This window comes from Brachionichthys hirsutus, chromosome 7 (assembly GCF_040956055.1).
Source record: "Brachionichthys hirsutus isolate HB-005 chromosome 7, CSIRO-AGI_Bhir_v1, whole genome shotgun sequence".
Lineage (NCBI taxonomy): Eukaryota > Metazoa > Chordata > Actinopteri > Lophiiformes > Brachionichthyidae > Brachionichthys > Brachionichthys hirsutus.
Window position 1 is genome coordinate 4824844 of NC_090903.1, and position 26762 is coordinate 4851605.

Here is a 26762-nt window from a genome sequence, read left to right on the forward strand (position 1 = left end):
CAAATAAAAATGAAATTACAAGCACATTTTGGTAATGTCAGATATAACTTTTAACATCAAACCAAGATGATAAAACAAAACCACAGATGTTTATTTTTTGTTTTGTTCGTGCTTTGGCTCGATAACCTGATGTTGCGATCACTCACAAATACATCTGGGAGCCCAAGCAGTGTCGACTCGCCTGTTAAAAAGTCAATCAGCCCTTAAAGTAGTTCAATAAGTGTGTGTACTATTCAAACTTCCATCAACTTCTTTAAAATATAAAACAAATGAAGCAAAAGTCACCCAATGACAGGAAGCCTGATGTGAAATGTGTGTCAGAGTCAGCAGCACAAATTAAAGCATCAAGTAGATTCCTCACATGCTTTATCAAATGTTCAGTTTGATCCATAACTAATTCACTTTGCAAGAAATTCAACCAAGGACACTGAGAAACTCTTAACCCTTATTTTGTGAATATGCGAGTGAAAAATGGTCATAGTCAGACTGTTGACGTCAAGCTGCTGCTACTTCCTGTCCTCTGTGCTCTTGTTTACTGCGTTTACTCTCCCATTTACATTAAAGTAAATGCAAAGAATGACAATTTAAATGAGGGAAACAATGATAAATATTTAGGTATGCGCCCTACAATCCATCCAGAGCTGCAGCATCTCAGAGGCAGAGGCTGAAAAGTCTCAAACAAACGTCTAAACCAAAAGTCTTAAATCACCTGCGTCATAGTCGTCATCGGAAATAGCTTTCTGCTGGAGTCTCTGTAGCTTCGACATCATGGACTCAATCTGAGCGGGAGACACATTGGACAGGAAACAAGTCATTACCCAACAGCCCAGAGGGCAATGCTCTTTAAACCGTGGCCCCAGCAGACCTAAATGTGTGGGTGCGACGACCTTCAGGGACATGACCGAGAACTGGCTGCCCCAAGGTGTAACTTATAACTTATCAACACAACTCAATCTGTTGTAACATTAAGCTTTTAATTTGTGTTGTATTTTTATTTGATTGTTTGTTTGTGCCTACTGCAGCCTGTAGTCAAGGTAGACATTTTGGAATGGATTTGCTTTGCTGAAACTTAGATGAGAAGATTGAAACCCTCCCTGATATCTGCAGGCTAAACATGAAGCTCAATTAGCTTGATTAGCCTCCATTGTTCTGGTGGCATAGGAACGACAAACTGGAAACTCCACAAGTTAAAAAGGTCTCATGGCTTTGATGTTATTGACACAGAAACATGGCAGCTGATCATATTTATTTAGTCTAAAATGATTCTTCATGCTGAATTTGTAATGAGATGTTGTTTGCATCGTGTGACCTACATTAGTTATAAACGCTACTTGTTGACGTTAACCCTCGTAACAAGTTGGGAGAATAAATATTTTTGATTATTTTTGGGAATGTGACACTGTAGTGACAAGTCTGGGACAAAATCATGTTGTAATATAAAACTAAAAGCTCTCCTGTTGTCTGAATGCTCCGAGAATTATTCTTAGTAACGCTGGAACAATGAATTCTAGGAAGCTAAAGGCGTCATGCTTTTATTTCCTCACAGTTTGACCATTGTATTGATCTTATAAATTTGTTTGAACGACCTTTCTGAGGTTTGCTAAATCATTATCTTTATTTAAATCACTTTAAAAGCCCTTATAATGTTTGATTATTTTTGGTCTGTTTAATTCTGAACTTCAACTTTAGATTACACTGATTTACTATCCGATAAGTACTTTTTAACCCATTCATCGTTTTCAATATATATCTCTTTTCTTAAGGTGCATTTTATGACCCCCTTTTCTCTCTCTCTCTTTTATTCCCTATATCTGACAGTTTTATTTTATTCAAAAAGAGCATGCTATGACTTAAACGTGCTAAAGTGAACTGTGACTGTGGCCGATCACCTTCGTATGAGCGCGGTTGTTTTGGAGGCAGCCTTGCAGCACGACCTCGTACTTCTTCACCAGACTGTCCCGGCCCTGATCCCAGGCAGGCGTGGCGCTCTCGTAGCCGGAAGTGACGGAAGAGGCGGACGCAGCGTCGGAGTCCACAGACAGTGAGGAGGTGATCTCTATGTCCAGACAGTCAGAGTCAGCAGGGTCAGCCTGAACCTCCATCCCATCCCACAGACACTCGCTCCAAAACGTCACGTCCTGCACTCCTGGCTGGCTGTTCGGAGCGGACGACGCCTCGGACCGGACAGGAGTCGGCCGCTTTGAGACGTGCTGATCTGACGAGTTTACTGGTTTGGTCTGAGGTGAACTGGGTGCTTTGCTGGGCTCTCTTAGCGGTTCTGGTTCCTCGGGTGGTGTGGTTGTGTCGGTCGTCTGGCGTAAGCTGAGAGACCGTTGGATGAAACTGAAGCTAGAGCTAAAGACGTCTTGCGTTGAGCACCGGGGAGTCGGGCATGGACTCAAACTGAGGTCATTCTGTGGCGGGAGACTGTGGGGGCCGGATGGACCATGGATGGCGCTGCATCCCCCGTGAGGAAGAGGATGGGTAACAGAGTGGATATAACTCTTACTCTTCCAAGAGCTACACGAGGGTCTCCCAGGTTGCTTATTCCTCGGGGACACGTTGGCAGCGGTCGTATGACTCAGCTTCTGAGTGCTGGTTGCCTCGGCGACGTCAGCGTGACGCCCAGATTTTCCATTCCTAATGCAGCTGCCATCCTCTTCCTCCTCCTCCTCCTCCTCCTCCTCCTGCCCAGTGATCTGTAGTCTCACGCACCCGGGTCTCCGGTGCAGTCTTTTCCGACCCGAGCTGCCAGCTGTCCCCGAAGCTCTGCCACCTGTCAATGCAAGAGATTAGCCATTAAGCTGGTCGACACGGTCATGAGGAAGATAAAGGGGTGAGCGCGTAGGACTGATAGTGCCCGTTAGGAGGGGGGGGGGATTTGAGTGTGCCAGTAGCATAGGAATGTCACACTTCATGTTGTAAATAGTACACACACACACACACAAAAAAAAGCGGCTTTCCCCACAGTCCCTTCTGCTAGCGTCGCTAACGAGGGCAGCTGCTAGCTGTGCTCCAGCTGCAGGGACATACCAGAGCCACGCAGTCAGTTTGAGTTAGACACGCCTCTCCATGGACGGCTGGAAGGCAGGAACAAAACTGAAGTTACGTTTGAATTTATTATCTGGAGAAGCTCTGCCAATGCTTCCCAAAGCCAGAGGCTCTCAAATCACGGGGCCTCCAATCCGTTTGAGGAAACAAGGACAACTTGGTTCTGCGTGTTTTTCGGTTCTGTCCAGTTTCTGTGTGCGGTTTGCTAAAAAAGCCGCGTTCTATTCACCGGGAACTCGTCCGAGGAGAGCAGGGACACACCGGAAGAAGAGGAATGTTTAAAGGCTGCAAAAAAATAATACACGATGAGCAGGAAGAGACTAAAAGGCTTTGAAGACATGTGGGAACTACAGATAGAAGCAGTCAGGTTATTGATCGTCTCTGTCGATACGGATATGTTTGGGTTTGTTTGTTAGATTGAACACAAACAGCACAACAAAATGCTTCAGACAAGGATGAAACATTTTAAGGAGATTTGGATCAAGAGGCAGAATCCAGACATTCCTGAATGTTGCTAGATATTGGTGTTCACACATTGGGAGATGGGCCAGGCAGCGTAAACACAATCCACTGAGCTCCACTATGTGAAGATCCTAGCACCAACAACAGTCAAAAAAAAAGATGCAGACACAGAATGTTTCTGTTTTTTTTCAGTTGACTAATAGTCATGAATGTGCATTATTTAGTGTGGATTAACAGACAAATGACACACAACTTCACCGTGAAAAGTATTACAGGTCTCTCTGGAGTGTTCAACTACATCCACGATTTGTCCTGTTTCCTCAGAATCGGTTGCTGGAGGTGTTACAGCCGTCAGATACAGAGATGCACGCTGATTTGTGCAGCTTTAAGAGACAGCGCCGTGATGTCTAAGTAAGGAAAGTGTCAACCTTATGGAAAAGCCATTAAATGTCATAATGATGTCACTATACTTCCCGAAGCGATAAACACCTGTTGCAGCTTTAACATGCAGGATTCAGAGGAGATGGGCCGACGTGTTGGGAATCAACAGGCGCTTTGTGTACAGCTGTACAGTTGTACAGCCCCCCCCCCCCCCCATTTTCCCTTCCCACTCTCACACACAATCCGGTATGTAGACTTTTGTACAGGAAACAGTGAAAGCATTCATGCTATTATCCTTATAAACCCCCCCCCCCCACACACACTATATGTTTTAAAAAGGTTTCATGACAACATTGTGTCACATTACTATCAAACTACTGTGTGTTAAAATCAGCCAGTAGGAAAAAAACAACCCGAGACCAATATAAAACCACAGCTCCGTGTTCAACCCCCCCCCCCCCCCCCCCCCCCCGTGACCTGCGGTGATGTCACTCCTCAACCATCCCATGTGACTAGAGAGGAAGAGACGCCACTTAAGGGAGCGTGGGGATGTGACACAGGCGGGAAGTCAGGATTTGTAGTGAGAGTATTTTGGCTGGTGTCCACATTGTGCCCAGACTGAGGGTATAGAGCAGAGGATGCTCTTCAACAGGAGCCTTTTGTCCACTGAGGTCGTCCCACTGAAGCTCAGATTACACACGCAGCTCCATTAGTCTGTCTCTAGAGATGTGTCTGCTGTTCCATGAACAATGTGAGAAACCCAAAACTCAGAGTAGGTGATAAACACGGCCAGCCACCCTATGAGAGCTTACAGGAGCTGAGAGGGAAGGACGGCTCCTCTCAGCGCTGGGGAAGGAAATACCTCAGGGCCCAGAGTGTGTGTGTGTGTGTGTGTGTGTGTTATCTCACTTGCCGCTTCCAGCCAGGTTATGTGTTTTAAATGTTTTACCACCAAAATCTGTCATAAAATAGCAAAACACAAACAGGAGCTTGTTTCCTCACCGACAGCGTCTCAACACAATGTGTGGCTGACTCAGCACAAACTCTGGGAAGGGTCTCAGGTGAGATTATTTACCTTCGCAGACTAAAGGTAAACACGTTAACACCGTTTCCCATTGGTTGTTTCAAGTGCTTCAGCCAGAGACTGAAGGAATGCCGATGCTTTCATAAAAACACAAATGATTGGGGAACAAGCTCAGCACCCTCACGCACACACACACACACACACACACACACACACACATACACTCTCTCTCACACACACACACGCACACACGAGATCTGCATGTCAGCAGCCTCCTGAGAAGCGCTGCTCGGCAGATGTCTGACACGGTATACCTTGTGTAGCTGGAAAAAGAGAAGTGAAATTCAGTGATGACACGATCTATCTATCTATCTATCTATCTATCTATCTATCTATCTATAATCTTAACAACATGGAGAAACATGATTGACAGTCACTTTAGGAAGAAAAATTCGGTCACCCTATTAGAAGGGAGGCGATCACAAGCGTATCTATTGTTTCAGAGCATCCTGTTCTGTGTGGGGAAAGTACATCCTAGTACATTTTTGCATATTGGATATCTTCGAGGTTTGATATCTTAGAGAAAATCCAAGAAGCTGCTTAGAAATGGCTTTTTATTTTTTTAGAGTGAATATTTTCACTAAAATCAGTAACTCCAGGTGAAAAGTTTTTTCATAGCACAATCGGAGCTAAACTCTCGTCGGTCATTTGATAAGGATATATAGTTGGGGGGGGGGGGATCACTGCTAGATCCACAGTATCTACATATTCAGAAGAAAAAGGGATCTTCCAGATCATGAGTCCTGATCTGTAAGACAATCAAACAGAGCCCCTCCTCTTTCTCTACTTTTAAATCTGATACATTTTAAACCGGGTCCATCTTACGCAGCGGATCCACTTATTAACGTCGTAGAATAATTTACCATTAATAGCTATAGGAAGAAATAGCCATCTTTTACCTTCCATGACGTCGCAGTGTTGAAGCAGAGACTTGTTGTGACGTTCAACCCCCATCAGTCCCGCAAACATCTTCCCGGTGTCGAGAACGTCTCGCCCGGACTTCAAACGCTGTCAGGGCGCAGTCGGACGTGGAGTTCCGTCGACCATGTTCCAGAAGAAAAGGAGCCGCCAAACGGGACTGGTCTCATTTCCGCTACGAAATCTCCAATCCACACTGACGGACTTTCTCCTCGCTTCGGATTAGCGGGTAAAACCGGCTTTTACGCGCGCCCCGTTGTGCGTAAAAATAAAAACACACTTCCCGACTAGTAGACGCAAGCGCGCCACACTCTGCGTAAAACAAGCGTGTCCACTTACGGATGGCGAGGAAATATAGTGTTTCTGGGGGGGGAATAAAAGTACTATGTAATTTGCTGAAGTGGAGGAAGCAACAGTCCGTGCGTCATCATGGATAAATTAATCTGTCGGCTGTAGCCCCTGCGCCGTGCGTCGTGCGTCGTGCGGCTCGCTGGAGCAACGCGAGGAGCTCCTCTCCTCCTACGTGTTCAGGAATTTGACTCCAACCCGTTCAGGCCGCCTCATGAGCAGCAGACAGGAAAACTTAACTGCGCCTGTTTTACGCAGCTTTGAATTGCAGGCATTAGAGCTGAACGCAGAAAGAAACAGGACGGGAGACATGACCTTTAATTCATGGCGTAATGTTTCCCGTTATTACAACATACTTTCACTTTATTGGGTCATATTCCTGCGCTCTAAAATACTCTTGTGATGTTTTTTCCTCTTCTAGCGTTTTACATCTGTATTTTAAAAATTACAGATTTTTGTAAACCTATCACATTTGTATGCAGTAATATTTCGTTTAAATTACATTTCGTTTAAATTAACATTACAATTAAATGTCTAATGAAAGTGTGCTATCCTTTTGCCTGTTTTGTATAGAGTGCATGTTTTTAATAAACTGGTTATGCCAAATGTAAACCTCTATTTATTTACTGAATTCATAAAGACAAATATGTGGGCACAACAGATAATACTGAACTATACAGACTGTGCATGCCGGTAAAATACTTGTTTGTGTATGTTACTCCTGCATATTTTTAGACATTCAGAGCACATCTTGGTGTGGATATAAAAGTGCTCCATTGTTCATGGAGTGACGGTATGAATGAGAAGAGACCACGGCATTGAGCAGCCCTTTCCCTTTCATCCTTCCAGCCACACATCCAAGAGGTCTTTTCATTCGGCTCTGCTGGCTGATGGACTCTGTGTGAGGGAGCCAGTGGGGCTCCAGAGAATAACAGAGGTGTTTTCTCTTGTTCATGTCATGTTTTGAATTAAACTTTACACACAATCGATTAAGTGAATCACTAAGATCTTGCAGAGGAAACAGAAGAGTGCAAAGGATAGACGAGCTGGTAGGATAATGGAGCGGCCAAAGGAGGAAGAAGTGGAGAGAATACAATCTACAGCTTTTCTTCAAATATCTATTTTAACTCAAATGAAAATAGTAAAACAGGCGAGAATGAAAGGGGCATTTTCGTGGTTAAACACGATGTGAACATTTGTGACTCTAAATATTCAAACAGTTTTGTGACTAAATATTCAAACAGTTTAAGAACATTGTTCTCCATGTGCAGTAAAAAGGAATTTGAGGCTTCCACCTTCTTGCAGACCATATCTTCAAAAGATTCAGGGAATCTTTCACACAATGTGCAAATTTAAAATTCACACTGGATGCTTGAGACCTTTGATCCCTCAGGCAAAACTGTTAAAAAACCCAACATGATTATATTACGTATTTAACTACATGGGCTCAGGAACCGTTGGAATAACTACTGTGAGTCAACAGTTCGCTACTTCATGTCCTAATAATAGTCCAAAAAGTAATATTCTCGTTTTATTCTAGGGGGCGCTACTGTCAAAAACATTATGTGATAACTTCCGGTAACAGCGGAAGTAGCAAATAGCGAATTAACCACAGTGGCTGACAACAGCGGATCAGAAGTATTGAGCCCTGCAATAATAGGAAAGCTGTAAATACAGTTGAAATCTGGTCGAGATATATAGTGCGATGAACCTGTGTTTTATTTTATTTACCCCCCGGCAAGTTTGATGTTTTTATTTTCATATTATATTTCCTTGACATGCAATATTTTTCAATAATTTTTTTACTGCGGCTCTTTCGACAGTTTTTTTTCTTACTGTAACAAATACTTTAATTTTAACAGGTAGTGTATATATATTTAGTATTTACCGTTCATACAATAACGTTAATGTGAGTTATATTTTGTAAAAGTTTACCACCCGGAATATCACTCATTTCCACTTTGAACAATTCATCTGCATTTAAGTATAGAACAAAGCTTTTTTTCTTTTGACATTTTGTAAATGGTTTTGCACAGAATCTTTGTGTAGGAACTTCTACTCAGGATTTTGGTTCTCGGTATGTAGTACTGATACTCACCACTGTGTGGTAGACATAAACCGTGTTCTTCCCTTTCTTTCCCAGCCTCAGATCAATATGAACACAATAACAAAATGCTCTACCTTAGATTATCTATGACGTGATAGGGAGAAGAAACGGCACGGGGGGGGGAAATAAAAACACACACAAGCACGTTATTAATGGAAGGGCGTGAGAAACATGGCACAGAACCTTTATTCAAATAAAACAACTGCTGCACTCAGAGAAAAATCAACGGCCTGCTTTAAGGTGCAACATTAAGATATCCGTCACATCCAAATGAAAGAAATAGATTCATCAAAATGCAGCAAACAAACACCGTTTAAGACTTAAACCACGCCTTCCTCGGGGTCGATGTGCGCCGTCCTGCTGGAGAACACGTCCGCCAGCATGTGTTTGGGGATCTCTGAGCCACGGACGCGCAGCGCGTAGCAGGCATCCTCCACCTTGCCAAGGCTCTGCCGCAGCGTGTGCAGCTTCTTGGACACCTCATACGGGCCCGTGTTTCCAATGCAGGAGAAGCCTTCGTGGATCTGCCGCAGGAACTGGCTCACCTGGAAGGGCGTGTCGATGTCGCCGTTGCCTACGCTGCTGATGCATAGACGCATCAGCTCTCCGGTCAGGTCGGCCACGCCAAGCAGGTAGTCTGAGGGCATCACCTGAAAGGTCAGGGCCTGAGCGCCCAATGGAAGGGCTTCAGCTGGGCCCTGAGATGAAAACAGACAGAAACTGTAGTTTCAGACAGGATTGATTCCTTAAGAGGAAGTAGCTTCACATTTAGCGCATTCACAGTAGACAAAATTAACAATTCCTGTAAACATCCTTCATTAACATCTACCTTCGGATCCATCTTCTCCTTACTCATGAAAACCAGTCTGGCGTTGATCTCCTCCAGGCTGATCAGGCTGTGGTGGCGGATGTAGTGCAGGAAAGAGACGGCCTCCACATACTCCTGGATCCCTAATGCATGGGATTACATGGAAAAGGAAGAGCAAAAGACATCCAGCAGGTCAAACAGGACGAGGGAATGACAGGTGCCTTTATTTTCTAAATGTATTTGAATTACTGATTCACCTAAAAAACGCTACTCTTAAAATAAGTATCCCACGTTTCGTACGCATGAAGACTATGCGTGCGGTATGTGTAGAGAATGATTCTGTCTATTGGATTGGCAAACAACTGACTTTTTTTTTTTTATGGCATGCTGCGATGACCCCTTCTTTTGTTTTCTGGTCCTCTGCAAACAACCATCAAATAATGACAGGACGGAAGACCTTGTGTCTGAAGTCGACTTCTGGAGCAGCAACTGGACTTCACCTTTAAAAATACACTATTCTTATACCGGAGATACCAACGATCATAGATCGTTGTTTGGTTTATTATTCTTTACCTGCTATATCAACACTGCAGACATCCAAACATGGCCCAGTGTTGACATTGAACAGGACACAACACAACCGAGGCCAACAGGATACGTCATGTGGGTTAAGCAGGCTTTGAGGCAAGCAGGTGGAGTTCAGTTCCTGAGTTTACTGCCAAGAACTGCTAGTATTATGACTCCTGAAGCAGCCGCCACCTGTTATCATTTAGATTCACAAAGTAACAGAACGTTTCCGGATGTGATAAAAACAATGACTCAAAAAGAGCACGAGACTTGGAGACGTTTCAGTGGCGAATTCAACGAATACATCCGAATATCCAGACGACTGACAGATTTATTGAGCTTGGTGTTTGACCACAGAGCAGTTCACTCGCGGCGGGTGCATCACAAGAAGCAGAAGTGTTGCCTGACGGTGTGGTAACATTGCTGACCTTCTTTTTTTTTTATACCGGTATATATATATAAAAACTTTATTTACTGGCATGCTTGGTATCTCTCACCATCAAGATAAAAGCGCTCACCTGGGGTGAAAGCTCTGTGGAACTGATAGATGTCCTCTCCTCTGAGCTCCTCAGCAATTTGGCCGATTTTCTGCTGGACTCCATCCAGTTTTTTTTCTGCTTCATTGAGAACATCCTCTGCATCTGGTACACTAATTAATCCATGCAAAAGTAAATAATGCAAGGGGGTTATGTTACAGTAATACCTTGACATACGAGTATATTCCTTTCCAGGACCGAGCTCATTACTCAAATTACACTTCGATCTGCAGAATTAAGTGAGGAAATGCATTAGTCTTCCCAAAATAAACTGCATTCATTGCCATGCCCTTCTTTTGTAGGTCATACCTCGTCACTCTGTGCAAAACGAAAATGGTCCTCTTGCTCTCGATGGTGACGTCTCGACTGATCTTGACGAGTCGTTCATATTTGTCGTGCTTGGTGTCGAGCTCTTGCTGGAAAACTGCAGCGATAGCGGAAAATAGATTAGAAACATATCTAAATGAGAGCGTGCCAACTATCCGTGTGTGAAAACGCTGTCCATATGCTAGCGCTGGAGGTACCTTTGAAAGCAGAGATTACAGGTGAAGAAGGGTCGCCGGTCGTCTCGCCGTCCCGCACAGGATCAGCATTTTTCCGGGAACATCCTTCGCCTGACACAAGACAAAGTCAGGTGATTGATGTTCGGCAATTCGGCTCAGTTGTTCTCGTTGGCATCGTCAGGGTTTTTTTTTTACTTTTAAGGGACACTTCAAATCAAATATTAGAACGAAAAGTCTGCGTTCCAAATAGTATATACCGCGTCAAAGATGTGAACGTTTCTGTTGCATTACCGACAAATACACATGATATATACTATGGCCTCAGCAGAAATAAATATTTTACCTTGAATAAGGACGTTATGTTTCTATAATTGTGCAAAAACTGCAATAATAATAATATTTCCTCTAAACTTGGTGAATAGCATGACACAGGCAAGTTAGTTGTAGTACACTATCAACAATATGAGCGCTCAAACACCGAAGAACTCAGAATGACATGGGATCAATTGAAGAGATGAGACCATGGACAAATTCTGAGAATGAATTTAAGGGAAAAAGAAATTAAAAAGGCAAACTCACAAATGTCAACAACAAAAAAACACGGGCTTAGGATTTGGAAATATGTAACTTTATCTTATTTTTCTGTGGGTTGTGTTTCGCAGACATGCATCTGGTACAGATTAGCTCGAGCCCAGAGAGATTTAAACAGCAAGTCCTTCACCTGCAGCCCAGCTAAAGCAGCAACATACTGTTGGCTAACTGTAATAGCATCGGCATCGGCTAACTGTTAGCTCGCATACAGCGCGGGTGTCCTGTGGTAATAGAAGCCGATGAAACAACTCAAAACTAAAACGTTATTTTTAGTTAAGAAAGAAAATGCGGACTTACGGTCTCGCTTATTCATTCCTCCAATGTTGCCTTTTTTTGATTTTATTAAAAATACAAATTCCAGGCTCGGATGGAAAAACTCGAAACAGCGAAGTCTGTCGTTGCCGATCAAACGTCACGAGGCGGCTTTGAGAATGGATCGGGATCACAAGACACAATAGAACAGTCTACACATGAAAAAAAGCAAATAATAAAATGTCAGTTAATCAACAGTCTAAATTAAGTCTAAATCAAGTTTAAATAGTCTACGACGCAAAAGCCATTGTGTCTTTAAATATCAGGCATCTCTGTGGCCCTCAATGTTTGGGGGCTTTTGCGCAATTTACACGCGTAACCGGAATTGAATTATGGGAGATGTAGTAATTTGCCCGAATGTCATTTTTATTTTATTTTAATGCTTTTATGTTTGCGTCTAAATCCGATTAATTAAAACGGATTATTTTAAGATACAGCTAGGCAAAGTTTCGACGCTCTTCTTACCATATATCTAATATTAACGTTGTGTTTTTACTCTTGTTTCTACTGCAGACGTATTCCTGTGTTAATTTTATTCAAGAAAGACTGACATAAGCCCTCACTTCCAATAAAAAAAAACAACACTTTTGTGTTTTCTGTTTACAGTAAAAATCAATCAGCATCTTCCCAGAAGACGTGCGTGTTTTGCCCATATATATCACACTTCCTGTCATGAACACCCGTTTTACTTCTTTGGCAGAATTGGCACATTTAATTCATTTACTAATCAAAGGTCTATGATCCACGAAAATCCACTCAATTGCTTTATAACATGTTTTCCAACAGTGGATTAATTCCACGTAAATTAAAATATAGTTTTATAATCCTCCCAACTAACTTTTCTAACAGTTAAAACGCTGTTTAGTTATGCGTGGAAGGAATTGCACGCACGCAAAACACTGACAAAATACCTCCTGGGTTCCCCCCGCCACCAAAATTGATTTGAAATAATTAATTTAGATTACATTTTTCTGTCCTTCAGTTGTTGGAAAAGAAACGAGGACTCAAAATACATCAAATATGTTCTTTCACGACTTAATTAAATCTACCTTTCACCATTGTCTTTAAATAATTATGAATGAGTCAGCTCGGTTAGTTCCAGTCATGATAACCTTTACTTCCATGGTCCCCGTTGACCTGTCATAACATCGATTTAACTACTTCCACGTGTTGAATCATTGAAGCCCTACCTTCAAAGACGTTCCAGGAACGTGGTTTGTCCGACGACCCGTGAATGCCACTGCAAATGGGGGCGGTGCTTGTGTGTGACGTCAGGACAGACTGGGACTACAGAAAGCCTGCGCGAGCACACGGGAGCGGCGCCATGCTCCGAGAGCGGCTAACCAGAAACACAGAAATGCTCCCTGACGACGTAGCCTCAGACGCTCGACCCAGAACACGCGGTGTTGTGTTACGTCACTGACGTAAGATGTGGGTAAGTCGGGTAAAATGGCGAGGCATTGATTATTACTTCCCCCCCCTCATGCTCGGCGTGGCTTCCGAAGTTGTCGGCTAGCAGGGCGCGTGCGATGGATCCGAGTTAAAGGCGCGTGCGATGGATCGGAGTTAAAGGCGCAGCGCAACCAGGAACATGGAGAAGCAGGACGCGGATTTCGATGGACAGTACTGTGAACTTTGTGGGAAAATGGAGAACCTGCTTAAGTGCGGGCGGTGCCGGAGCTCCTCCTACTGCAGCAAGGAGCACCAGAAGCAGCACTGGAAGAAGCACAAACTCATGTGCAAGGAGGCGGACAAGGCGCGGCCACCTGAACGCAACCTGGAGCCGAGGACGGACGGCGAGGAACCGGAGAAGCCCCGAGAAAACGTGAGCCCCGAGCGGACCGGCAGCGAGTCTTCACACGAAACCACGAAGACAGACGCAGAGGACGGCTGCGTGGACGCCGCCACGCCTAACGGACGTTCTAGCGCCTCTCCACGGAAACTCGCCGTGGAATGCATCGTCCCGTGCATGAGGAAGCACGGCATCTGCGTGGTGGACAACTTCTTGGGAGAAGAGACCGGGCTGGGTATTTTGGAGGACGTCAAAGCCCTGCACGACACGGGCAAGTTCACGGACGGCCAGTTAGTCAGCCAGAAGGGCGACTCCACGAGGGACATCCGTGGCGACCAAATCACGTGGATAGAGGGGCGTGAAGCCGGCTGCGAGAAGATCCACCTTCTGATGGGTCGCATGGACGACGTGATTAGACACTGCAGCGGTAACCTGGGGAAGTACAAGATAAATGGAAGGACCAAGGTGAGTATTGTAGTACGGGAAGATGAAGCAGCCTTCATCCGGATCGATCATTTAAAATCGGTGCTTCAGTCTGATCATTTAAAATCGGTGCTTCAGTCTGATCATTTAAAATCGGTGCTTCGGTCTGATCATTTAAAATCGGTGCTTCGGTCTGATCATTTAAAATCGGTGCCTCAGTCTGATCATTTAAAATCAGTGCTTCAGTCTGATCATTTAAAATCGGTGCTTCAGTCTGATCATTTAAAATCGGTGCTTCGGTCTGATCATTTAAAATCGGTGCCTCAGTCTGATCATTTAAAATCAGTGCTTCAGTCTGATCATATCAAGTCCTGATCGATCGTTTACAATCGGTGCTTCGGTCTGATCGTTTAAAGTCGGTGCTTTGGTCTGATCATTTAAAATCGGTGCTTCGGTCTGACCGTTTAAAATCGGTGCTTCGGTCTGATAGTTTAAAATCGGTGCTTCGGTCTGATCGTTTTAAAATCGGTGCTTCGGTCTGATCGTTTTAAAATCGGTGCTTCGGTCTGATCGTTTTAAAATCGGTGCTTCGGTCTGATCGTTTTAAAATCGGTGCTTCGGTCTGATCGTTTTAAAATCGGTGCTTCGGTCTGATCGTTTAAAATCGGTGCTTCGGTCTGATCGTTTTAAAATCGGTGCTTCGGTCTGATCGTTTTAAAATCGCTGCTTCGTTCTGATCGTTTTAAAATCGGTGCTTCGGTCTGATCGTTTAAAATCGGTGCTTCGGTCTGATCGTTTAAAATCGGTGCTTTGGTCTGATCGTTTTAAAATCGCTGCTTCGGTCTGATCGTTTAAAATCGCTGCTTCGGTCTGATCGTTTTAAAATCGCTGCTTCGGTCTGATCGTTTTAAAATCGGTGCTTCGGTCTGATCGTTTTAAAATCGGTGCTTCGGTCTGATCGTTTTAAAATCGCTGCTTCGGTCTGATCGTTTAAAATCGCTGCTTCGGTCTGATCGTTTTAAAATCGGTGCTTCGGTCTGATCGTTCTAAAATCGCTGCTTCGGTCTGATCGTTTTAAAATCGCTGCTTCGGTCTGATCGTTTAAAATCGGTGCTTCAAACTTGGGTCGTTAATAAGGGTAACGTCAAAATGTTATGTCATTCGTCCTTTCGCGCGGCCTGGGCCTTCATCGCTCCTCACCATTCTGTATAAATTGCACCAACCGAGTCGATCGTTCTATAAACAAGCAATTTGGCGCATTGATGGGACCGACTGCTCGGCTGTAATGTGTGTGTGTTGGAGTGAGGAGCTGCTGTTTCGCACTATAAGCTATTGGAAATCATTGGTGGCACCTTTTGTCTCGTGTCTGGAAAAAGCCTCGCGAAAGAAGCATTGTTATTCAGTTAATGGTTTATCATTCCCATATTTTAAGGGCTAAAATATAATTAAGCAATCTGATAATCTTTTATCAATTTTTTTTTTCAAATTGTTGCTGGTCTGATTACCGTAATTCCCGGTGTACAAGCCGCTACTTTTTTCCAATATTTTGAACCTTGCGGTTTATGCAACGACGCGGCAAATTTACGTATATTTTCCCACTTTCGTTACGAGCCGTGTTTCGTTAAAGCCTATTTATTTTCGTTACAAAATTAACGCCCGCCCGCCCGGAGGGAAAGCCCCGCTTGCGCGTAGCTGGGGAGATCCGCGAGAAGGGCCCGGCGCTCGTCCAGAGTCGCCGCCGCCGGACCGCCGTGCCCGGTCCCCGCCGCCGGACCGCCGTACCCGGTCCCCGCTGCCTGTCCGCCATCCGCTACGCGGCGTCGGACGCGCCGCGTAGCGGGGAAGGAACCCACCCCCTCGACCTCCCGGGCGTCCCCACCCCTGCCGCACCACGCTCCCGCGGACGGAGGATGAGGGGCACGGGGGCAAGGGGGACGGGGACACCCCGCCAGGCGGGCGCGCGCGCCGCGCAGCCTCCGACGGGCGGAGAGGGGAGGGCAACGGGGCGACTGCTCCCCCAGCCGCGGCTCGAGCCCAGCCCCGGCTCGAGCCCAGCCCCGCTTCGCACCCCAGCCCGACCGACCCAGCCCTTAGAGCCAATCCTTATCCCGAAGTTACGGATCTGATTTGCCGACTTCCCTTGATCTAACATGCCAGACGCTGTTCACCTTGAAGACCTGCTGCGGATATCGTTACGAGCCGTGTTCCGTTAAATATCATTTGTCTCAATGCACTTGCGGCTTACGAATATGTGCGGCTTATTTTAGTACAAAATATATATATTTTTTAATTCAGTGGGTGCGGCTTTTTCACAGGTGCGCATAATAGTTCAGCAATTACGGTAGTCATTTTTGTCACCTCAATTCCCCAAGCATGAATCATCAGTCATCTTTCATACTGTGGTCCCACCCATCCGTCTTCACCGGCTTATCCAGAGCCGGCTCGCGGAGGCAGCAGGCTCAGCAGGGACTTCCACCTCCTTCCGGGGGGATCCCGGGGCGTTCCCAGGTCAGCCGAGAGACATAGTTCAACCCCCGGGGCCTCCTCCCTGTGGGACATGCCCAGAACACCTCCCCAGGGAGGCGTCCAGGGGGCATCCGAAGTAGATGCCCCAGCCACATTAACAGACTCCTCTAGATGGAGTCCTACTGGGGTGTACCACAAAATCCTTATGCTGCTGCATCCCTAATTATGTAACGGCAAACTATTTCCTCGACTGGTAGCGTAGCACAAACAGAATCTGAATCCCAACTTTAATTGTGCTTAGTTAACGTTCAGCTAGTGTATAATGGGTACTTGCAGGACGGCACAATGCACATGTTCTAATGGTAATGTGGCAGTGCTGGACATGGGCTGCTGTTAAATGCAGAAAAACATCCTGCTCACTGTTATAGTGCAAGAGAGTTCTGCTTTGCATTGATCTTTCAGTGAAATAACAGGACCTGCAGCGACCCGATGCAGCCGGCTGGATCGGTCTGACCTTCTCGTCCTTTATGAACTGCTGAATCACCGTGAGGCTTTCCTTTAGGCAGAGGTCTTATGTTGACCCTTGTGTTACGCCTGGACATTTTCTTCCCTCCATTTCAGGCAATCGTCTTCCTCACAGGAGTTGTTTTTTTGGTGAGGCGGTGTCATTCTGGGTTAAATTTCAAAGTCAATTTTCAGCACACAAATCCATTATTTGACGGTGTAATCCAGGTTTACCCTATCCATGGTCCTTTGGACAAAGATGTCAATTTTTCAAGAAAGTGTCCAACAAAAGTTCAGAGAGGTGATTTTGTTTTTGGCAAGGGGAGGTAATTTAGGGTTAAATGTGAAAATTTGAACTTTCAGCACGACGATCCATAATTTGACCCTGTAAAGCATTTTTATCTCATCGATGCCCTTCAGCATCCAGATGTGTTCAAACATGGCCTGGAAGGGGTTAAAATCCTAAAATCCAAATCCATGTCGAAAGGATTTAGCGCAACTCCATGAGTCAAATCAAAGATTTTGAGAATTAGTACAAATGGCTGAAGGACAGGTGGACATTTTTGTCCACTTGAGTCATGGACGGGATAAAAATGCAATACAGGGTCAAATTATGGATTTTGTTGGACTTGGACTCGAAAATGGACATTCCTGTCCTCTTGCAGACAGGGTAACACGAGGGTTAAGAGGAAGACCTGCATGTTTCATGGTTGGCAGCGTCGGGGGGGGGGGGGGAAAGGAAGCTGGGCAGGATCTGTTTCAGCGAGACGTTGTTTACTGACAAAACATCTGAAGGGAAGCACCGTGCTTCAGATCGGTTCCTCTGAGTACCGGTAAGCGGTTTGTTGGTCATTTTTCATTTGTCACTCTGGTCGCCGTGACCTTGTGGCTTGAGTCTTTCCCCCGGAGAAGCAAGAAGTTAACTCTGTTTTCCATTGTTGCTCATTTCACCCAGATAGGACTGACGGGCGGTTATATAGCAGCCCTGCGGTTAGAATATAAACACAGAATTTATAAAACTTAACAGCGCATCATGCAGGATTTTTCCCTGTGTATTTGTTTACCTGTCTAGTTGGTGCTTAATTTCCTTTATCAGTTCTATGTTTCATTCGGCGTGTGAATGCTGGACATGAGAAACGACGCGCTGGACGTGCACGTCTTGATGGAAGTGGCTTGACCCGTTGTTTTTAGGTTTGTAGTCCTCGACATTTGAGGAAGCGAGCACACCCGTCACCGGTTCTGAGTAGGTGTTTTATAGGCAGGAAACCGTTTGAATTTGTTCGTGTTCATAGAGCTCACTAACTCGAACTCTATTTACAACTCGGCTCCCTCGCCCCACTGCCCTCGTCGTCTTGGCAAACGCTCCTGGACTGTGCCCAGCGAAAGCCAGCATGACTTGCATAAACAGAAGGCGGCCAAAGTATCAATGGCCCAAAGGCATGAAACACAATGTAAGCAAATCTCACATGGGGGGGAGGGGGGGGGAGGGGGGAGATAGCGGGAAAACGATTCTGCCCAAATGTTATTTGTCATTGTGTTCATTTCCCCTTTTGACTGGATAACATTGTGAGAAGTTGCAGGCAACAGGATGTTTGTTTCCCTGCAGGCTCGCCGATGCCGTCGTGGCATTATCAGAGAACACGGAAAGAGATCGCAGCAGAAAAATGATCTTCCTGTCGTCCCACCTGTTTGTAGGCCGTGAAACCTTAGAACTCTGATTTCAAATGCTCACTTTTTGTTCCTTTAAATATAGGAACATTTTCACCTCCAGTAGAGAGTTGAGATTATTCTTTTTTTTTTTTAGTTGCCGTAGGTCTCCGCCGGCTGCTTGGATTAATGCTCGGGCAGTTTATTGTTTTTGCAATAAAATAAGTATTGAAGGGTTGAAATAAGTATTTGATTTATCAATTTGTTGAGGAAACTATGGATAGCTTGTGTTGTAGTGCGACAAATAATGCTGTGGAAGAGAAAAATGTATTTTCTGGAACCTCTGTTGCAGGAGGAAGTTGACTGTTGACCTAAATCCTACAGCTCTATACGATAGGTTAAAGGGAGGAAGTCATGTGGTCACGTTTCTGTGGGTGGAGGTCGGAGCTGGCTGTACATTATGCTGCCGGCCGTGAGCATTCCTCCCTTAATGGCAGCCGGACGCCGCCTCCATCCTGCTGCTTTTAACCATGCTATAGTTCTAGGTTTCTAGGTTCATTCATGGCGGCGCGTTGGCTAGCCTGCCGCCGGTTTGAGTTTAAGTTCCTTTCCGTTTTCATTACTACGATATAATGCAGGGGTGTCCAGACTTTGTTTTTAGAAATCTTCACTATCTGGAGAATCAGATCGCTTCAACAAACTGTAAAGAATACGCGAGTTTGATAAATAGCTTTTCCTGCTTAAACGGTAAAGTCCAAGTCCCCGACTTGGGCCACACTTTGTGACAAGGTGCGTCAGATGCCGCGTGAAGTGACGATTTGCTGTATTTGAGGCAGAATAAAAGTCCATGCTGCAAGTAAAATATGTCCAATCAAATATAATTTAATTGAACATTTAGCATCTTTTGAAAGTGATGGAATTACACATTTTTAATGTTTCTGTAGATATTGCACGCTGCTAGATGCCAACCTGCTGGCAGGACAGTTGTGAACGTGTTCCGCTTCTTCACCGTTGTTTATTCTATGGCTCATCTTATGGGAAAATTCTGATTTATTGTAGAAATGGCAGCAGTAAAATCCTAAAGCGGGACACAGCTTATACGTTTAATTTTAGTTTGTCAATGGGAGGCAGCAACCCTGACAGCCCCACCCGACCAACGTGTGTGTGTGAGAAATAAAACATGATGTTAACGTTGGGCTGTGAGTGGGGTGTCATGTGACCAGCTCCAGAATTCAACCGTTTTCTGGTGCGATGGATAAGCAACCCTGAGCCTGGTGAAGTGGGACCAGACGGCAGCCAGTTTGTGAGGTCTTTGATACCGTTAGTTCCTATCGGTGCGAGAACAATAACATTCTGGGTGCCGGTGCAGCTCAAATGGAGCACCTTTTGGAGGTGGAGGAGTATCCTGGAGTTGAGGGAAGAGCCATTGTCTTGCAGTCTCTGTGATAGTGGACGTGTGCACGCCCTCACTCAGGGTTTACCTCCTCGGGAACACCACAGCACTGGCTCCGCTACCATAGTAGGGGCCGTTCGCGTTGTAGGAGGAAAGTTCTCTTTTCTGCTGACGTCAGAGGTTGTTGGAACAGGAGCCGGAGTTCAGTTGGCATAAGGTTACAAAATGTTTCACCCATTCAACCCTGACTCCTGGACTCATTCACTATAAACTCTGCATGTGAACAAAATGTCAATAAGTGGACAATTTGCAGAGAGGACTCAGAGGTCGGCGTGCTTGGTTCGATGGAAACGGGTCATACCCGTACCGAGCTAGCAACACGTTTACTAGAGCGTCGTCTTTACGGTAGATCTGGTTCCGTGTTCTCTGCCACGTTCTTCTTTCCTGTTTGTTTCCTTGTTTACTTCGATTTACTCTGAGTTGCATTTGTCTTGAAACAAATAGATGATGCAAAGCTAGCACGACTCTGTCCCACCCAGAGGATTCCTCTGCGTGTAATCTCCCTCTGACGAAGGGATCAATTCAAGTACATCTCCAGTTATTGGTTTATTGAATTGTTATAGGTAACACGGCAAAAACACTGATAAAGAAGGTCTCATTGACTTTGGGTCATTGTACTCTACCTGACACTGGTTTAGCCCGTTGAATAGTGGCTAACGGGGAGACGGATGAGCCCGTCGGCATCAAAGCGGCTCTTTAATGTCGAGGCCCTTTTCAGTAGGACTTTAGCTTGAAGGTGTCTCGCTCTGTGACTGAAGCTGGAGTCGGTCTTGCTGTGCTTTTGTTTACTCGCTCATCAGATGAATGACAAGCTGGAGTTAAATAGCACCTCAGACTCGGGCTGGAGCGGTGCACTAATCGCTCGATACGATATTCAGGATAATTCAGATCACGATTCAATAAAAATCCATACGCTCTGGGGAATCTTTAAATCACAGAATCGATAAAGCTGCTCATCTCTACCTCAAACGAGGTTTTTGTTTACAGATATTTGTTGATCTTGCACATTTTCTGTGGATAATTCACGTGCATTATCTGAGTGCTTTTAGTGATTATTTATTCTTTCTATTTAAATTTTTACGTTTTATTTTTTATTATGTATGGCTTTGTCTTTGAAGCTTTCTGAAAGTTCACTTTTAATGTGTTGGGAATATTGTCTATTTCCACCATTTGTGCCTGAGGCGATGACGAGACTGTCGGACTGAAGCCAGAGGGTCGGGTTCGGATTTGTTTCGGTACGATCCAACCCACACTCACCGAGTTAAACCTCCGTGCAGCAGGTGAAGTGAAGAAAGGAAAATGGAAGGTGAAAGTCAAAGCTGCACATTGCAACGCTGTCTCGCCTCCGGCGCTCTGGTAATCTCGACTCTGGCACTCGGCCTTGCGGAGGCTGTTAACCCGCCTCCCCTCTGGCAGCATGAGCCAAGCGGTCGAGGCGGGAGGGTTGACGTAGCCGCGGATCAGCCAACCTTCCTCACGATCTGCACGTAGCACAGCCATTAAAATGCTGCTCCCGCTGGAAGGAGGCCAAGAGTCAAAGTTTACAGCAGTTCACTCCTCTCCTCTCCTCTGCTCTCCTCTCCTGCAGCCTCGCCCTTCGCTTTCTCCTCCTCTCTCTCCGTTTCTGCACACATTTGCGAACGCAACAATGTTTAATCTGTCTACTGTCGGGAAGCCCTCGGTCGGTTTGAATGCCCGTCACCCACTTTGAATCCCAGATATCTTTTTTCTTTCGAGTCGCGCCCTTTTTGTTTTAAGGCTGCAGGTGAGAGCGCCCCACACACACACACACACACACACACATCTCGCCTTTGTTCTTTTCTTGCCTTTGGGCACCCTGATATTGTGCATTCCAGTGGTAACCTGCATCGCTCAAAAGATGACAGACGGCTGGTCGGAGGTGCAGGAAAATAGGATTCAGATAGATGTGCAATCTGGATTATTTATATATATATATTTTTTTTCTCATTAATTTCCACATCTAGAGACTTTTGGTAATTTATGATCTGATTGTGGCATCATGGCTTAGACACGGCGCCTGATGGCTGGATCTGCCCTCTGCTCTGCGTTTGACTTCCGTTTAGCTCACGAGGGTTCACTGCCAACACAAGAGCAGATCGCGCCGCCTTTAACGCGGCAGGAAGAGGCGAGAGGAAGTTGACAGGCAGCGTGACGGCTCTGGTTTATTTCCTTGCACGTTTCTAGTTTGTGCCGATGCAGCTGAGCTTTCAGGAGCCTCCGATGTAACCAGTTTGGTGCGAGTGGGGCAAGCGGTGATACAAAAACAGTCCTGCTGCCACCTACAGGGAGACGGCCCGTCATTACAGGGGTGTAGACGTCTGATATTCACCAAGGAATAGACGGGAGGCAGAGATGATGATGCTGAGGTTCTCTTTGGGAGTGACCAGGTTGGACAGGATTAGAAATGAGACAATAAGAGGGACAGTGAAGGTTAGATGTTTTGGAGACAAGGTCAGAGAGACCAGACTTTGATGGTTTGGACATGTCCAGAGGAGAGACAGGGACTATATCGGTAGAAGGATGCTGAGGATGGAACTGCCAGGGAACAGGACTAGAGGAGGACCCAGGAGACGATACATGGACGTAGTGAGGGAGGACATGAGAGTGGCTGGTGTTGGGGAGGACGATGCAAAGGACAGGGTGAAGTGTAGAAGGTTGGGTTGCTGTAGCGACCCCTCATGGGACAAGCCGGAAGTACAGTAGTAGTAGCTTTGTGAGACCGTGATCAGCTCTAATTTGCTCGCCGAACCAACAAGTTTTCTATATTCTCCGTTTAATGGTGACGGTTTTGACGTGATTTGTGCTTTTGTCACGGCCGCTCTGCTTTTACTAATCTTGCTTTTGCATCTTCCTGTCTTCAGGCGATGGTGGCATGTTACCCTGGAAACGGGACAGGGTACGTGCGACACGTGGACAACCCCAATGGCGATGGACGATGTGTCACATGTATTTATTACCTTAATAAAGACTGGACTGCTAAGGTACGTGAGAGATACGATTAGCAAGTCATTTTCATTCAAGTAAAATTACGGAGGCGGAGGTTATGTCATCACCGGCGTGGGTTTGTTTGTTTTTTTCTGTTAGCAGCATAGCTCAAAAAGGTACAGCAGGATCATGATGAAATGTTACCTGAAACAGACACAAGTTCGGTGATGATCCAGGAGAGATTCTGGATTCTGGATCACGTTGATTTTGACTTTTTGGCTACACTGCAGTCAATAAAGCTTCAAAAGTTGTTCCTCAATATCTCGGTTGATTATTGGCCGATGTTTATGGAATTTGACACAGTCATGTAGGGTGGGGGCCGCTATCTTGCCACCAAATTTCATCCGGATCAAATCCAGAATGAGGTCAGGAAATAAAATGTAGTTTTGACATTGAAAACTCCATTTACAGATTAAATAATCAGTTAAAAACACAAGAGCTCTGGTTCACTTTTGCTTTTCATGGTTGGTGGATAAAGATACCAAGAACAATTTAGAACCTTTTGGTGATGATCCAGATCACCATGTGGACGGTGTAAATTTACTGAAACGCTGCTGACCTGTTTCCTTTTGCTTTTTAAAGTTCTTGCGTTGGTGTATAAGACATCGCAGCAGATCTGAGGAACCCTGTGTGTCATTGAACCAGTGAGATCATCGGGTTCCTCTCTTTAGCTGTTTCTCAAACCACAACTAAAACATTTTGTGACAGAGGTGGGACTGCAGCAGCAGTCGAGCAAACGCTGCCGACGCAGATTAGATAATCATTACAAGTCGTTCTGGTGTATTGATTATCTCTGGGAATGATTTAGTCGTGTTTTGTAGAGGGAATATTTACAGCATTAGAACACGTCCTTACTTTGCGTGTGTGTGTGTGTGTGTGTGTGTGTGTTGGGCTATATGTGAGGAGTACCGTATATTTACTGGAAGGCAAAGAGGAATTTCCCCACCGAGGATCAATAAAGTAACAGAAAATCTATTTCTTGATGGCTTCCCCAGAGAACCTGCCAAACATCGGTCTCATGGATCCAGTGATTTGGGAACGCTTTCAGGAACATCCATCACTCTTTAAAAAGTTAATGATTGAGCTCTTCTTTTCTTCTATCAAATCGATAATGAGATCAAAGTGATCCCGACGTCTACGGGTGTGTTCTAATGGTCGGTGACTCGTGAGGGCTGGCGAGCGGAGACTTCCACCGGGTTGAGTCCCAGCGTGTGGCTGGAGAGGTGCCCTTGAGCAAGGCACCACCCCCCCGAACTGCTCACCCTATTCCCTCTCCGCATGCTAGGGCCCCTGCATGTGTGTGGTTTCTTCAAGGGGCCCGTTGTACTGGCGAGTAGAGAACATTTTGTGTGCTTGCAGTGTAACAATGACATCAATAAAGTTTTTATTCTTTCTTTCTTTCTTTGTATGATGCGATCTCGGAACCATTCAGCCACTAAAAGCCTCCTGAATATCTCTGTCGCGCCATCCAACATCAAAGCAGACCTATGTTAAATCCATCGGCCATAATAAGAGGATATGTGATCATGAACGTTGTAACCAAACCTCCTGATTTTAATTTGAAAAGCGACTAAGTGCCAAAGTGAAGCGTTTCCTCTGCTGCTAATGGCGGCTGGCTCACCAGCGTGGCCACGGCAGCCGCCACAGACCTGGAAGGACATAAATATGAAATCTGTTTATCCCATATTGTCTGTCAGGCACGTGTACAGATGCTAGAAAATGTAGGCCACGTCTGAGTGTTCAGAGGCGAGTGTTGTTGTGAAGGAACTCGCGTCTTGAATACGAGACGGGATGCCCGAAAACGGAACGCGTCAGCTGTGAAGCAAAAGGAAAGCAGGCCGGCAGGCCGTCTTCCAGACTTCCTCACATAGCTGAAGTCCAGGCCTGTGCATGAAGATGATGCAATCACAGGGAACCGTAAGGCTGCCTGACGGGGGGGTGAGAGACGGCAGAATTGATCGGTGTGGCTGCGCTGGATACCGTGGCTCCATCTCAGAACGACGTGTTCCTGTTTAGTAATTGAAATCCTGGAGCCTTGAACGTTGAAACTTGTATTTGGACGTGTGAATACCACTGCAGGAGATGAACGAGATCTACGAAGCAGGTCCGGGTACCGGGAACGTCTTCGGCTCGTCCTGACCCTGCTAGACTCTGGTGCCGCTTCAATGCTAAGAAACCGTGGGCTGTACATCAACCGCTACTCTGATGGCGTCCAGTTGAGTTCAGAACCTTCACCAAGGCCAATCAGCAGCTGCCCTCCCCTCCAGAGAGCTGTCTTGAAACCTTTGTAGTCGAGCAAAGAATGCATCGTCTTCCAATGTTGAAGAAAATATTTATGTAAAAACAATATATATATATGGGTCCACCCTTTTGTCTGGATCTGCACCACACCCTTCCATCGAGTGTTAGATAGTAATTCAGATTTTGTTTTGGGGTTGTTGTTGCAGAAGTCCGGCAGTATATCGAATGAACAAACATGGACATGCAACATATAAATAACGTGAAGTCTGATTTCACGACATTATTCTAGAGCTTAAAGGGTATTGGTGTTGTCTACATCTGGTGCACAGCTGCATCCTCCAAGTGAAATCTACTACGGTGCCAAAAACCTGTTCTGAGGGCGGCGGCGGCGGCTCATGAAAATGACCATCCTAGTTATTTTATAAAATACTTTTATCACCATGTTGTGTTCAGATTTGGCTTTATTCAGCTTTTCCACTTCCCCTCCATTCCGTGTCGATTAAATGGGAACGTCGACCTCCAACGAAGAGGCTCCACTTCTTTGTTTACCTTGAAGACGTTTCGCTGTCCTGATGTTCCCTCTGCTCTTCCAGGAACACGGTGGCCTTCTTCGAATCTTCCCAGACTGTAAGGCCCAGTTTGCCGACATAGAACCCAGATTTGATCGTCTGCTGCTGTTCTGGTCAGACAGACGGAACCCTCACGAGGTCCAGCCGGCCTTCGCCACCAGGTAGGCATCCAAAACCTGCAGCGCCCGCCCGGCCGAAGAGACCCCGTTTACCGTTCGCCTTGGTTTAAACTTTAACGTGTCCGCAGGTATGCCATCACGGTGTGGTATTTTGATGCAGACGAGCGAGCCAGAGCGAAGGAAAAGTATTTAACAGGTGAGGTTTGAGTTGGGAGCTGCAAAGCCGCGTTCCCGTCGTCCCAGGCTCGCTGTCTGACATCATTTTGTTTCCTTTTCCTGCAGGAGATAAAGGCGTGAAGGTTGACCTTGACAAACCGTCGGATCTCGGCTAAGAGGAGGCTTCCCTGCACCTCCTTCAGGCTGCCATTAAGTGCTCTGTCCCAAGAAAGTGGCCTCTAGAGCGTGGAGCGCATGAGTGTGTTTTTACATGGTGAAATGAAATGAGTGCTGAAGCCTCCGTGTTTATGGACACAAAACTAATTAATACGCAGTGATTATTGTTTTTTTAATTCAATTTCAGCAGACTGTGGCAATACAGGGAACCTTGAATGTCATGACATTGTGCTGAAAGGGACCGCGTGGATGTTTCTCCTTGCAGCTCGTCGGCGAAGGATGCAGCAGATGATGCTTTTTTTAAAAATCAATTCATACAGGAGCTGAGCTCGGAGAGAATCTGCATCTTTTGCGTATTTGTATTTGCAGTGAATTCCTTAAAAGGTACAGTGTTCTGCATATGCTCGACGTTTTATGCTTTTCACATGGAATCAGCTGTTCTAAGCTACTGGATGGCAAATTGTGCTTGAGTTTGAAATATGGGGAATGATTTGAATTAAAAGCTCCTTTTTTCTGGCGGAATTCATTGCTCTTACTTTGA

General features: G+C 45.5%; 3 protein-coding genes across 3 annotated transcripts in view; 1 reads left to right on the forward strand and 2 right to left on the reverse strand.

Moving 5' to 3' along the window:
• The window catches only part of disc1 (DISC1 scaffold protein), a 37212-nt gene extending 31265 nt beyond the window's left edge, over nt 1–5947 (reverse strand). The window contains exons 1-3 of the mRNA XM_068741282.1: nt 5878–5947; nt 1890–2776; nt 710–779 (exon numbers count right to left, since the gene is read on the reverse strand). Coding sequence (XP_068597383.1) covers nt 710–779; nt 1890–2776; nt 5878–5947 — 1027 coding nt within the window. The remainder of the gene's footprint in view (nt 1–709; nt 780–1889; nt 2777–5877) is intronic.
• A 2564-nt stretch (nt 5948–8511) lies between these two features.
• tsnax (translin-associated factor X) lies at nt 8512–11945 on the reverse strand. Its single transcript, XM_068741405.1, has 6 exons — nt 11654–11945; nt 10787–10876; nt 10572–10686; nt 10245–10375; nt 9181–9302; nt 8512–9049 (listed from the first exon to the last, which is right to left on the reverse strand). The coding sequence occupies exons 1-6, from the start codon at nt 11667–11669 to the stop codon at nt 8672–8674; spliced, it is 852 nt and encodes a 283-aa protein (XP_068597506.1). The 5' UTR covers nt 11670–11945; the 3' UTR covers nt 8512–8671.
• Nucleotides 11946–12990: 1045 nt separating this feature from the next.
• Nucleotides 12991–26737, forward strand: egln1a (egl-9 family hypoxia-inducible factor 1a). Its single transcript, XM_068741027.1, has 5 exons — nt 12991–13925; nt 22836–22955; nt 25794–25930; nt 26017–26084; nt 26171–26737. Exons 1-5 carry the CDS (start codon nt 13260–13262, stop codon nt 26218–26220), a joined length of 1041 nt encoding a protein of 346 aa, XP_068597128.1. The 5' UTR covers nt 12991–13259; the 3' UTR covers nt 26221–26737.
• The last annotated feature ends 25 nt before the right edge of the window (nt 26738–26762 follow it).